The sequence below is a fragment of the Achroia grisella genome, unplaced genomic scaffold (assembly GCF_030625045.1).
Source record: "Achroia grisella isolate CSIRO2021 unplaced genomic scaffold, CSIRO_AGI_Agris_v1 utg359, whole genome shotgun sequence".
Taxonomy (NCBI): Eukaryota; Metazoa; Arthropoda; class Insecta; order Lepidoptera; family Pyralidae; genus Achroia; species Achroia grisella.
In genome coordinates, this window is record NW_026712817.1 from 453,125 (window position 1) to 468,655 (window position 15,531).

At 32.7% G+C, this 15,531-nt stretch overlaps 1 protein-coding gene across 1 annotated transcript; it reads right to left on the reverse strand.

The window, feature by feature from the left end:
* Nucleotides 1-3,926: 3,926 nt before the first annotated feature.
* Nucleotides 3,927-10,188, reverse strand: LOC131843913 (glyoxylate reductase/hydroxypyruvate reductase-like). Its single transcript, XM_059192696.1, has 7 exons — nt 9,926-10,188; nt 8,624-8,772; nt 7,131-7,320; nt 6,265-6,428; nt 5,169-5,333; nt 4,699-4,824; nt 3,927-4,375 (listed from the first exon to the last, which is right to left on the reverse strand). The coding sequence occupies exons 1-7, from the start codon at nt 10,075-10,077 to the stop codon at nt 4,254-4,256; spliced, it is 1,068 nt and encodes a 355-aa protein (XP_059048679.1). The 5' UTR covers nt 10,078-10,188; the 3' UTR covers nt 3,927-4,253.
* Between the last annotated feature and the right edge of the window lie 5,343 nt (nt 10,189-15,531).

Below are 15,531 nucleotides of genomic sequence, written 5' to 3' on the forward strand. Positions count from 1 at the left end.
GAGGACTATTACAAAATGATGCCGCTCAACTTTAGGTTTAATCGTATGGATTTACGCACACATACAGTAATACACGCACACAGACGCAAATAAACGTGTAGCTCAATCGGTGTGGATTTAGTATGAACCATTTTGATCCTTGTAATATTTTAATTAATAATGTAATATGTTTTTACTTAACTGAGTATCATAAACTATTTATTGGATTTTTTTAAATAACGTGATTTATCTTAATTATCAAAGTGCTAATAATGACCATATTTTTTTATTATATTATTCCTAGAGGGTTGAAGTCAGGATGCTGGCCGATTGTATAACTAAAAGCCAAAACCTTAAGTAATATGAGTAACAAATAATTGGGATAAGGACAGGAAGATGAAATTACTATAACATAAATGTACTATTTAATTCTTATTATATATTAATTAAATTTATTTATTAATAAATACAAGATAATTTATTATAAGAGTCGGATGCATTATTGCCATATTCACTTGTTCTAAATATTAAACTTAGGCAAATAATTATTTTACTTATATATAATAGTTGTGTTTTCATGGCTTTATTTCGATTTAAAGTTCCCATCCTTATATGTATATTAGATGTGGCCGCGACTTCGTCAACGTGGTATAATGAAATTGACCAAATAAAGGAAATATATTTAGATTATAACCCAAAAAAGTTTCATTGTTTCACTTAAACAATGATGATACTTTTATACAACCTTTCATCTCAGCTTTCAATCCCTTACAATTCTTTTTCGCACTATAAAGTAGTCTATGACCTTTCTCAGGGTATACTATCTGTGTATATGCATACCTATCTATATAGACTATCTGTGTATATATATGGCAGTGAATTTACAGGGTACAGGGGAATAACACCTCAGGAATAAAACATCACATTCTCAGGAATGGCAATGCATGGAGGGCCGTCAGCTTGTTTGCCATTCTAAGTTGTATAAAAAAACCTTCAACTGCTATCATTGCTGTTCCTGCATCATTGACGTCGCCGCATGATTGGCTGATATTGCAGCTTCTCGTTCTTGGTTGGCCGATTCTTGATTCATGATAAATAATTACATGTTAATATCAAAACTTTTTATAGATTATTACAAGACGCCTCATTGATTATATGGAATGAAATCTCCATGAGCTATAGAGACTTTGGACAGAACCTTAAAAGACCTTAGAAACACCTCTGCTCTCATTGGCGGGATTACTTTTATACTTTTGCTGGAGATTTCTGAAAGACTCTCTGTGTCATTAACATCGTCTCCCTTATGGACTTTAATTGAAAGTTTAAAACTACTGACAAATTTGAGAACCCATTTTTATGGAAGCACAGATAGTGATTTCCCACACTAACTGCTCAAACTTGAGGAAGGAATTTCTCAAAAGCATGCTCCAATCATGAAGTTTAAGCCCGCCGAACATGTGCAATGGCGTCCCATTGGATATGTTGCTTACTAAAGAATTGAAAGACAATTTAATTGTAGACCATTATAACCGGTACGTTAGGGGGGAAGGGGATTGTTAGTAATGTGGATTGATAACCCCATTGCTAGCAATGTACCATGTCAGGTCGACCTCCACGCGGTTCCCCCTGGAAACCATCGTGATACATTCCCGGCGAATTTGTCACGTTGGGCGAACTGACCTGACCTCATGCTCATCTTATCATCCTCCACTGGTGGCTCGCCAGCGTACACCGTTAGCGCAGGCGGGTGCACCATTCCATTATCATCCGTAAAAAAAAAAACCGGTACGTTAGCTGGGCAACCAGCTCATATACCAAGAATACCGACGATTCCAACTGATCTGCCAATACCATTTTAAAGTTAAAATATCATCTACACATGTAATAGATCTATGTATGTTTTGATCTTAAAAAACTACGCAGATTTTGATTCGTTGTTAACAGAATAGATAGACTCAAGAGGAAGGTTTATATATAACGTCCCAATACTGTACACGGATCTTTAAACGCGCGATAACCTATATATCCCATATTCACGCGGGCGAAGCCGCGAGCTAAAAGCTAGTCTCTAAATAAAAACATTTATAATGTTGACTTTTCACCCAAACACGCATAATTATTTGACATAACTGTACAGTAATGAAAGTCCAACGAGTATAATAACAGAATGGCTGCAATTTAGAAATATGTATCTGTATTGTGTAAAATAAAATAAAGTAAATTGGATAAAATATCTCTAAACATTAAGGAATATAATTTATATATAATTTGGTAATTTATTTACAATCCACATTGCATACTAGATGATATAACACAAGACAAATGTACGTAAAAATAATAATGGTATTTTTATAAACAATAACCCTATTTTAATTTAGAAAAAAACTACAAAATAAACATAAAGTAAAATTGGTTTACATTTCCTTACATTTTTCTCTCAGATAAGCGTTATTTTTAAAAATACTAAAATGTTCTCTTTTTTAATTTTAACAATTAATTGCCATTAGTGTGACGAAATACCATGCTCTTGTGCTTTTTATAGTGCAGCAGGGTAGGTAGGTTTTATTTGTAGCATAACTGTACTTTTGTTTTGGCATGCTAAAATAAATATTATATATATATTTAACAACAACTTTAAATTAATATTCGTAGAAATAAGTATATATTAGCAAAATTAATTAAATATTACTTAAATTATCAAAATTGTTTAGTCGCACTATACTAATGTTCACTGACAAATGTTTACGAATGTCTTATCGTAGCGGTGTCGTAAAAAATAGCATAGGTCCTACCTCGACGAGCGCTAGCGCAGCACTGAGAATTTACTTTTGGCGCAACGGAATTTATACAACTTTCAATTATTATTATTGTTTATTTTTTTCTTAGAAACTTATATTTTTTTTTTATATTTCTAATTTACAAGTATATTAACTTTATTATTATGTTTTTTTTATGCAAAAATTTCGTTGTATTTATGAGAAAATTAGAAATGATTATGGCAAAGTTTTGTTGAAATTTCGGGTTTCATTATGATCAATTTTTTAGATATTTAAGTTGAAAATGAAAAAAAAAGGACGATGCTGTCTCAATTTATAAAGTAATTATCAAGTTTTAGTACAGATATCATATCAATTTATGTTTGTTTATTAATGAACGACGACCCCAAACTTCTGTCATTTAGCGTTTTTGAATAAACTATTTTAGAAATTAGGAAGACTAACAAAGAGAAAATTAACATTTCAAAGATGTTGTTTTTAAGATTAGATATCTATCTATATAATTCAGGAATCAAAATGTATATCCGACTCTTAATTTCTTAGAACCAGAACCCCAAAGACCCCGCTTTTACGCCAAAAAATGTGAAAGGCCTCTTAATAGTACCTCAACATATTAACATTATTTGTAAGCTGCATTTCCCATGTATGTTAACTGCTTGTTTTAGTTTGTTGTACTGTTGATGTATGAATGGTAGCTTTCAAATATATGTAAAAAGTATGTAGTCATAATACAAGTATTACAAAAGCAGATTTGTACCTTAGAGGATTTTTTCAGTCACAAATTGCAACCCTAATAGAGTATCCATTAGGGTTCCAATTTTGTACATATAAAATTGAGTGTTTCTAGTATATGACAAATTTCAAAGTTATTCTGTATATTACTAAAATACAGATTAATAATGTACTTCTGGGTCTTAATTGTACCATAAGTCCAATATTAATTACATACAATATAATAATATACAGTTAGCACAATAATCATTATAATGTTTAATTACTAAATATATTATTATGTTTAGGTAATGTTAATTTTGTATATATTAAACCTGTTTATTCTAAATTCTGTATGTAAGGGATTTTTATTAAAGAAAAGTCTATTTTATATTATAATAAGTTTTTTATTCTTACTAAAACATTGTGCGTGGTTATGCTAACAGCAGATTTTTTTTTTTATTGGAATGGCAAATAGAACGCCAAAATACATGAACAGCACAAAGGTTATTATGTGGTGCCGACATTACTAATGTGTTCAGGAGGTCTAAAACAAGATGTCACACCTCTTAACCCTGTAATTTCACAGTCTTATCTCATCCTTAAATTGAAACAGCTCATAAAGCATGCTGCTTGGCGGCTTAAATAGGTGAGCCTGAGGTATCCACACATTTAGAAATTCTACCCAGTGTCTATAGTAAAATTAGTGATTTTACATATATGCATAGAGATTAATTATTTTTAATTATAACATAAATAATAATTTAAGAGACGGATGTACGATTACTATGGCAACACAGGTGTAACGAGAGGTTTTCCAGTGAGAGCATTGATGACGTTCGTTGCCGCCAGTATGGACATCTCGTTGCGTGTTCGCTCCGTTCCACTGCCAATATGGGGGGTCACGACTGAACAAAAGAAAATATAGATTAATGTAAATACATTTAAGTATATGCTTTTTTTTATTTTATGATACACCTTTGACAAATTGACCAATGACAGAGGGTCGTCGAGTAAATTGGTTGTGTTCAATGCATTTGAAAATTAAGATATAACTGTCAGAAAAGCCACAATACTAATTGGTCAAATTAAATATTAATATATTTAGCCGGATAAGGAGATAAGGATAAGGCGGGGGAGTATTAGGGAAGCGGCAATATTTAGTTCTTGCCCCATCTCGAAAAAACGATGATCCGCGGATGCATCGCAGTTACATAAAAGAGTTACTTACAGACATTAGAAAGTTTTAACAGTTTGTGATCTGGCGGCAGGGGTTCTGGTGTGGTGACGTCGAGGCCTGCTGCGTATATATCTTTGTTCTTAAGCGCTTCGTACAGAGCTTCTTGGTCAATGAGATCTAAAACAAAATTATATAGCTAAATACAGTTTGTAGTACTTAGTTTTATTTTAATAATAAGAAAAAAATATATGTTTATTTGATACACGTAAGCTGTAATAAAAAAAGATTAATAAGCTACATTTATCAGTGTGTATTTATATGTAAGGACTGTAGGTCACGCGGACAGCGCAGTAGAATGCAAGTATATAATAATTTGACAATGATAATTATAAAAAAAAAACAATTTCAAAATTTTATACTATTATATAAAAAGTTAGCATTGTCAGAGAATTCATGGGCTGTATGGCACACGTTCATAAATGCGGAATATAATTAATGCAATTAAAAAAAAAATCAATTACCTCCACGACCAACATTAATGATTATAGCATTCTTTTTCATCTTCGCCAGTGTAGTTTGGTTAATCATGTGCCTGGTCTGGTCAGTTAATGGAGCGGCCAGAACAACGAAGTCACTATTTTTGAGGAGATCATCTTGTGACACAAATTCGGCTCCCAGTACTTTTCCTAGAAATTATTCATTTTTTAAGTTAGTTAGATTTAGTGCTCCGTCTCTATTAATTAAATTGGTAATAGGTAATTTTGTGATCACATCGAGATCTTACATGATCTGACAATATAAGGCTGTGCCCACTCAGATTAAATGGAATGGATAGGAGTGCTTAAAAATTTAGTACTTAGATGAAAATAAAACACAAAAAATTAGAATATATGTAAAAATTAGTAGAATTAGAATAGGCTAGTAGGTATTTTTTAAGCATTGTTTAAATTTTTTAAATCTAGTCAACTAGGCTAGGCTATTCTTATTGGTGGTATTATAATATTTGGTGGTATTAACCGTTTAACCTCCACCGCTTTACTTTACTTCCGATGGTCGCAGGTTCGATTCCTCGCACGTTACAAACATTTGTACACATTAGTACGATTGTTTGTAACGGTCCGGGTGTTGTCTATGTATTTACAAAAAATATATTAGTTGTCTAGTAGCTATAACACAAGCTTTGCTTATCATGGGACGGTAATTGTTAATGGTAAATACTCATGAAAACGACGGGGAAACAATTAGTATAATAAATCCGTGCTCATTTTGTATTCTATTAGCCTGACGCAGAGTAACAATTACAGTAAGACCCCGCTTAGCACGAGGGATACTTTCATATAAGCTCCAGCTTTAAACAAAACAGCGTTAGACGACGCAATCTCCTTTCTTTTCTTCGGAATCACTACTTCCAATATTTTTGTTCTCTTCTTGCTCAGTTAATTCCTTGAGCTCATTATTAGAAAGACTAGCTGCTGTTTCTTGAACTATTTCCTCGACGTCTTTCCGTTATGTTCCGAATCCCCCGGAAATATAGGAGCGCTAAATCGAAACAATGTTAAGCGAGGTCTTACAGTACTTTGAAGGATAATTTCCCGCGAATTTATACCAATTACGTACCTTCTGGCTTTTCTCTATGACCACTATAAATGATCCTGGCAACTTCGAAACCAGCGAGCCGTTTGGCTGTAGCCTGTCCAATACCACCGAAACCGACGATGCCCACTGTGCTCCCGCGTATGTCCTTACCCAGGAATTTGTCGAGACCATTTACCCATTTGCCACTAAAATAAGATTGAGAACGTCGTCCTTAGACCCAAAGATTGTAATGTCAAAGCTAACCATCATTAAAAAGACTTTGTGTCGGTATATTACCGAGTTATGTTATGTTACCAAGTTTTTTTACAACTGATTCTCTAACGATAGATACATCGATACAAATGAAATATATTAAAAGGCTCTCTAATATTTGCAGTGAAATTTGGGCAAGTCGAGTGTCGCGTTATTCATAACGTTGACGGATCTGACAGAGAGAAGAGAGATTGTTAGTAATGGGAACTAGTGACCCCATTTTTAGTAAGTAATGCATCAGAAAACCATCGAGATAAATTTGTCAGGATGGGCTAACTGACCTAACTTCATTCTCATATTATCATCTTCCACTGGTGTCTCGCCAACGTAAACTATTAGCCCAGGTGGATATATTGGAATGGTCATTATTAATAATTAAAAAAATGGATCTGACACCTCATCTGACATATTAGCGTACACGATTGTGGAATGAACTGCCTGCCGAGGTTTTCCGAGACTACAGCATAGGGTTTTTCAAGAAGGATATATTAAGGTTTCTTAAGGGTCGGGAAGGCGCACACACGTGCGCCTTCCCGACCCCCCTGGTGTCTCAGGCGTCCATAAGCTATGGTAATATTAATATTAGTATATAAAAAAAAACAACAGTACAAGTTGATTGCGTTAATTAAACATACCTATCAACTTGTTGTAACCATTCGGGAAACCGTCTTGCAGTTACCAGCATGAGGGTGACGGCTATCTCGGCGACGGCCGCACTCAGTACACCCGGTGTGTTAGTTAACTTGATGCCTCTCGCTTTCAGACCCTCAACATTGCAGTGGTTGTACCCTGCTGATGTCGTTGCCACTATTTTCAGATTTGGTCCTGTAAACATAAGCATATTGTAAAGAAAAGTTATAATTAAAAGAAACTATTGTGTACGTACAAAAGTAAAACAGCGGACGCACGATTCACGGCCTCGGTGGTCTAGCGATTAAGAACACCGCTTTACTTCTGATGGTCTCGGGTTCCTCGCACGGTGCAAACATTTGTATTAATGAGTATGAATTACTGTTTTTATCGTTCGGGGTGTTTTCTATGTATATTGTGTATATACCTATATAAAATAAAATTAACTATTTATATCAGTTGTCTAGTACGTATAAGACAGCTCTGCTTGCCGTGGGTCCATTTGGCGCTGTGTTTTTAATTAATTGTCCAGGGTTATTACTATATATATAAAAATTAATATATATGATTACAAGCATAGATATTGAATATCGTCAGTTTTATTCAAGTAACTAAAATGTGAAAGGAGCTGAAAGCTCACCTGATAGCAGAGTCGCAACACTCCTCTATATCTCTGAACACCACTATGGATATGCCTCCGAACTTTACTGCCTCAAAGTTAGACAGGAGTTGGCTTTCAGCCGCTCCATAAGAAATTCCGCGGGTTTGGATTGGCACTCGCTCTCTACCGTTCCGTGAAGCTGGCCAGGCCAGCTTCTGCCAACAGCATTCGAATATTTCTATGTAAAAAAGAACTTCAATCGAAACAGCTTACTAACCATGCCGCTTGTCTGCTAATAAGACAGACAACGGCATCTAACTAGAAAGAATACATAACCTATAAAACTACAACCCAACAGTTGAATCAAAAATCTACTACTTAAAAGTGCTTTATACCTACTTAATTTATATTATACTAGAAATGGTAACAATACTTTTTGTTATTATCTTATATATAAAAAAGAAATGACTCTTGTTAGTCTCGCTAAAACTCGGGAACGGTTGGACCGATTTGGCTAATTTAGGTTTTGAAATATTTGTAGAATTTCAAGGAAGGTGGTAGAATCTGAAGAAATTACATGGAAAATAGTAATTTTACAACAATTTTATTATCACATCCAACCTATTGAGTTCTACTTCATACTTGTAAAAATCTTTGACATATAATTTAATTCTGAGGCGGAAAGAAGTCCGCGGGTTCAGCTACTTTAAATTAAATTAAGGGTTTTTGTTACTAAACAACGACATATGGAGGTCATGTATGGCTTGATACCTTTAAGAATTCCAACTATACCATGATAAAGCTAGGTATAGAAAAATTACCGTGGGTAGTATCTATTCTACCCACGGTAATTTTTAGTATGTACCTACACTTAGACTACTGTGTATAACACTGTACCTGCTTTATCCAACAGCTCATCAGTGATGGGATGACCCGAGGCCCATACTATCGCAGAACACCCGGGGACGAGTTTCAAGCATTCTTCCTCACTTTCAGCCTTTTCATCATCCCCGTAGTACGAGAAGCGATTTTGTACTACAGTGAAACTGGAAAAATTTGGGATTATATTTTTTTAATGATCCCTTGGTGATCCAGCAATAGTTTCGATGTTCGCTTGTCCGATTCTTCGTGGTTGGTTACTATTCGCGTTGCTGTCTGTCTATAATATTATTTATTTTTATTATATTTACCTGCAGAATGTAATGTTTTCCACATTAATATTATAAGATCAAAAAAAAATTAATCTTACATTCTGCAAGTATATATAATTAAAAATTAAAAATAACTTCAATATATGAAATAATAATAAAAGAAGGAATATTTTTTAGTTAATCTATTACAATAAAACATGACCTGTATTTTTATCATTTATAACTTGGAGGTAGGTATGGTTCGAATTCTTGGTTATAACCAGAAGTCTGTCGTTTTCAGTAGCTTTCTTTCTTATATATGCTATATTGTAGCAGATACCTGGTACTTCGTCTGCTTTTTAAAAAAATAAAACGTATTGTAGTTGATCTACTTGATACAATTTATCTTCACATTGAATTTCAATAAGGTCCGGTCTATCTTGTAACCGTATAAACTTATACTAGGAATTTATAGTATTAGTATGGAATCAAAATATTTGAAAATGTATGTTCCTTTAATTATAAACCCTTATTCCATTATTCAATATTCAATCAAAGTTACAAGAAATTATTAATTAAACATTTAATTTTTGATACCGTCTAAACGGTTTACATTTTATAGATACCTGTAGGTAGTTTAAAAATAAAGTAGTTAGTCAATTCTTATTTCTCCTACATTAATGACTCCAAAATACCTCTACGATTCAATCAAATCTAAACTAATATAAAAGAGAGTTATGGATACACTCGAAAAATAGTATTACACTAATAAGAGTAGATAGATTTAGTTATTAGCGAGTGATATGCGCAAAATTCTGTTTTCTAACAATGTATCGATCGATCTTATAATCATATTTCCAAAGAACAGCAAACCTTTACTAGCTAGCATCGTGTGTATATACATATATATATAGTTATATAATAATACTATACAATACACACGAATGTCACGTGCTAACACGATTTATTTACAAATTACATCACGCTAACATTACTAACAAACGACCGTATTTTAATCATTAATAAAGGTCAACAAATTTGAAGATAACAATTTTAAATAATTACTTACTGTTCCTGAAGAAGTTTTAAACCACTCGCAGGCAAATCATTGCTAGATACTAACACTTTCAGGTGTTTAGTCATTGTAGTATTATCACTAAGCACTACTGGCAATAGAGACGAATATATCGCCAACACTGTAGATAATAAGTATTTGTTCATTGTTTTATGTTATCTGCCCAAAACCAAAGCATATCGCGTTTTACGATCGCTCGAGATGTCGAGTTTGTACTATTTGTAGTATCGTCAAGGTTTATACAGAATGGGAGAATATTACCGGTTATCGACTTTATATAGCATTAACTGAACAAGTTTTCGTTTTTTTACATTGTGTAAAGTATTTATAGAGTAGAATGAAGTTTTTATTACTTGTACAGCATTATTAATCATCTCGTTAGGAGAAAAAGTAATTCTTGAATGAAATTTAATTAAAATCGTTATCAGCTAAGATTCTGATAGGTAACTTGATTAGATATTTGACATTGGATACGTAACGTCTGAATCATGATAAAATGTCTCGGTTAGCAACTAGTCGTTATTTTTTTTCTTTTGGCAAGAAGCATTAAAATCCATGATCATTAATTCCGAGTATTTCCAAAATGTAACCCGTTCCTTTCCATTACCCTGCCCCGTATCTGTTTGGGCATAGTAGTTACCTGATGCTTTTTAAGTATTTTTTCATTTTTTAACTTCGATAATATTATATGTTGAACAACATTTATTTTGAGACAGACAAACAGAGAATAAAATTTTTATAATAAATAACACAAAATTTGTCTAATTTTAGTTTTCCTCATATATCTTCCATGTACAGACAGAAATTATTTACATTTTTGAGTTGTTTGATATCTAATAAGGTAGGCTCAAATCAGTCTGGTTTCCTTATGCAAAGTAAACGTAAGTTTTAAAAGACGATTCACTGAATTTTTTTCTCTGCCGCAAAAGTTCATGTAACGGGAACGAGTGAAATGATGTCAAAGATATGAAATATGAAATAAATAATATTAGTCCCAAATGGTTTGTAATTGCTTCGAAATATGCGATGCGCGTCTTTACTTGGTACAAGATAACAACATCCCATTCTTGCTTTCTTTTCTGGTGTGACAGATTGCGTAAATCTGATTTTGTTGTCCATTTTGTTATGGATTTGAAATAGAGACCAAGTTAGAAACACTTGGTGGAAAAATTTGTATGTGTGACTAATCTGACAGATAAGTAGTTTAATAGTATTCAGCCTAATTATGTTTTGTAATTTCATGCTACTATATATACGAACAGTAGTAATACGAACAGTAGTAGTTATAGTTATTGTAGTAATAAATAAAAAATATTCCTATATGACTTCTTCAGGCCACTATATTTTTTTATCACTAACTGTATCTATAGTCCCCGAGTAAGATTGTTTGTGTCGGTCTGGGTATTTTCTATGTATATTTATTTATTTAACTTCAATACACAGAATACAAAATATAGTACAGTACATTTGGCGGACTTATCACCATGCGGCAATATTATGTATTTACAAAAAAATATAACTTAGTATGTATATCAGTTGTTTAGTATCCATAACACTAGCTCTGTTTACTTTGGGACTAGATGATGTTGTGACAGTGGCGTAGTTAGGTAACCAAGGGCCTTGGGGTATATCGAACATACATTACAGTTTTATTAAAACGGACATATACGCTATCCGTCAAATTGACAACACTGCCAACTCACAGAAAGAATTGTTGGAATTGAATATAACTTTCGAATTTCTCTCAACTGAGTTACCATGATTAAATTGTTATGTATTATTATTGAATATAGATCACACTAGGGCTTGATTTCTGTATATATGTATAATTTTTTTTGTCGAGAAATTTACATTTACGTACGTTTTCTCATATTATTTGTTCTTGGACGCAGCTGCATTTAGTTAAATATTAAATATAAATTTAACTATAAAATTAATTATAAAACTTTTATTGAGTAGGTATATTTAAAAACATTATACAGATGGCATTTTTTTTTAAATACTGAAATATATTAGGTTCTTACATATGAAATTAGCGTTTTGTCGTACTGGCCACTTTGATCTTAAATATCTCCTCTTTGGTTAGAAATTTCAATTTCAAATTTATACAGCTATTTACTCATGCATTTGTTTTTCGAAAACCGTAATACATATGCTTGGTTTTTTCTATGGGTCACTCAGCTTACAAAATAGAAAACCTAAAATATCGCGTCATTTACAAGTACAAGTACGATCCGCCATGGTTTGAAACGGCTCGAAGGATTAATCGGATGTGTATGGATGGTGGTGTCGCAAAAGAAAACACAATACATTTTTCTACCTTTTCGTTCTGGAAAATGGAATTATTTATAAACGCTTATTATGATGTAATAATATTTTCTAAGAACGAATAAAACTAACAAATTGGGAGAAAAATTAAAAGGTGGGTTCATGAATTGAGTTTCGATCGACAAACGCGCTACTGCTGCGTTACATTAAACCGGCATAATAATACAAGTTTTAAATCGAATTTACCTGTGATGATGTGGATCTTGTATGATAATTGGAAACGCTCATCGCAATGGCTGAACCCTGGCAAAATGAAAAAAAGTTACTTGCGAGCGTTTAGTGGACTAGTTCCGGTGTTGTTCCAGCTTTCTTAAATCTGGTCAGATGATTACGGGATGTGTGTTGTCAGCAATTGAGAAACTATAATGGAAAAGCTAGCTGCTAAACAACCGAGGCGTGGTCAATCGCCGTAGGCTACTGCTGCTTCAGGACAACGCTAGACCACACACTGCACATAACATTTACCAAATTGAAGAGATTCAATTTAATGTCTAAGATTCAATTATCTTGAATTTGAAATTTGGATTGATTGGGAAAAAATTCAAATCCGAAGTGTCCAAAGTCCAAAGGTTTTATTATGTCCAAATGCTCCCGTTCAAATGTTTTTTTCAGTAAAGGGATCAATGAAGTACCTATGAGATGGCAAAAGTGCATAAATAGCAATGGTACATAGTTTGATTAAATAAACATGTTATATTTTGAAAAAAAAATACTTCAGGCACGCTACAAAACAACTTTCATATATTAGGACCTAATATTATTGACTTATATTTATAATGAGCACCATTTTTGGCTGGTTATTTAGAAAAAATCTATATAAACATATATATTAATGTATGTATTTGCGCCGCCACTAAAAAAACGGCAATTTAATTTATATCCGTTGATTTTAGTTCTCGACTTTTCTCATGAACGGGAACAAAACTCCAACGATTTCCCGGGAATTGGAAATGAACCCTAGTTCGAACGAGATTTTCTGTAGGGTTGGTTTGTCCAGGATTATTAGCGTTGTGTGAATTATCGAGGGGTATTGTTATTATTATTATTACATAGATACATGCGTGTATATATGTATACTTTTTTTTCGGACTTCTCTAATGCTCTTGACCGCAGCTGGCATTTGTATCACTGGACGATCTATTATATACAAACCTGCGCAAGAACTTGTGGAGCGGTTACCAACACTGCCGACGGATACGACGTGAGGGCACCGCTAGTGGGAACCTTTAACATAATTTTTCGTTTGAAAAATTAAAGTAGCCCTCTAATTCCTGAAAATGGAATTATTTATAAACGCTTATTAATGTAATAATATTTTCTAAGAACGAATAAAACTAACAAAAGATTGGGTTTCATAAAATTTTACTACTATTACTTAAAATAACACAAGTTTTAAATTTTATGCCGGAACAAACAGACAGACGAAAATAGTAAAAATGTTATTTTGTGTTTATGAACTGCCCATAATGTGGAATTTATGAAATTCATATGAATTTGTTTTTTTAGTAAAAAAGTGGATTTTATTACTAATTGTTACAAACAGACACTCCGATTTTATTTATATGTTAGCACAGGATTCTTTTCGATGTATACTATTTTACAAATATTTGTATCCATGAGTAATATAAAATATATATAGAATAACTATATATATTTATTCTGATGTATTTACAAAAACAAAAATTTATAAGTCGTCTTACTGTAAAGTTTCATCACAATCCGTTCAGTAATTTTTATGTGAAAGAGTAACAAACATCCATACTCACAAACTTTCGCGTTTATAATATTACTTTTAGCTTTTACCCTCGGTTTCAACCGCATGTTTTTTATTCCAATAAAAAATATAGCCTGTGTTATTCTGATGCTAAGAACTATATTACAAAATTTCATGATGATCGGTTCAGTAGTTTTTGCAAGAAAGGAACAAACATCCATTCTTTGTGTTTATAATATTATATATATATTAAAACTCCCTTTGTCAAGGTTTAGAAAACGTCTTAAAATATGTATATTAGATATATGTTCCTATCATTTGTTTATAACTTTATCATATTATTTTTATTACACTACTCATATCTGAGAGTACTAACAGCAGTTGGGGAGGGAGACCAGCTTATGTTCTTTGGGCAATGGCTCCGGTGTAGTTACGTCCAGTCCGGCCGCAAATATGAATTGCTCCCGAAGAGCTTCAAACAATGCTTCTTGATCTATTAGTTCTGTAAAAAAACATATTAAAAGTTGTCGTTTGTTTGAATGTGGTAATCTAGTGTTTACGTTTTGAATAAAAAGTAAAATTGTCTGTAATAGATTGAGAAAAATCTGTAAGAGATTGCTTTGAGCGATTTCGCCACCTTTTGTTTGCATATTTTTCTTTTTTGTAATTAGTTGTTCCTTTTTTACGCACGATAAATAAAGAGTTTTATTATTATTATTAAAGTGACAATATTTATATTATTAACCGGGTCTTAACACGAATCATTTTATGGCAAATAAAGGTATTTATCTCTCACGTTTCGATTAGGTTGCAGTAGCCTTGTCACGAGTTGACCACGGCTACAGCAACGTTGTCGTGTTAAGTTGCGGTTAATAATATATAAATAACGAGCTACTTGCTCCGGCTTCGCACGGGTGTACATGTATTATATATGTAAACCTTTCTCTAGTATCAGTCTATATATTTAAAAAAACCGCTACAAAATTCTTTGCGTATTTTTAAAGATTTAAGCATATGGTACATAGGGAGAGACAGCGACAGCGACTTTGTTTTATACTCTGTAATGATAATGATGTATATTAAACATGAAAGTTTAAAAATAACCAATTGTACGTATTTATAATTATAACAAATAAGTGTTTACTGTAACAAATTGCAAAACCTTATAGCAGGTCTATGTAATTTGACTGTGCTTAATTGCGAGGTTTTAATATATTTGTGTTTAATATGTACTTATTTATTTAGAAGAGCAACACACAAGTTCTTGCTTATTCTTATTGTGATGAGTCTGCATTCCGAATGAGAGGCAGAATAAAAAAATGTGACTATTCAAAAGTGTATATTAAGTTTATTTGAATAAAGATTATTTCTATTTTATATTTTTTTATATAATTGATGAGCATGGAATGGTACATACTCCTGCGGGGTACTAGTAAAAGATCAGTCCAGTTAGCCCATCGTGGCAAATTTCCCATGAATTTATCACGGTGGTTTTCAAGGGGAACTATGTGTATGTCAACCTGGCATGGTACATTGCTAGCAATGGAGTTATTAGTCC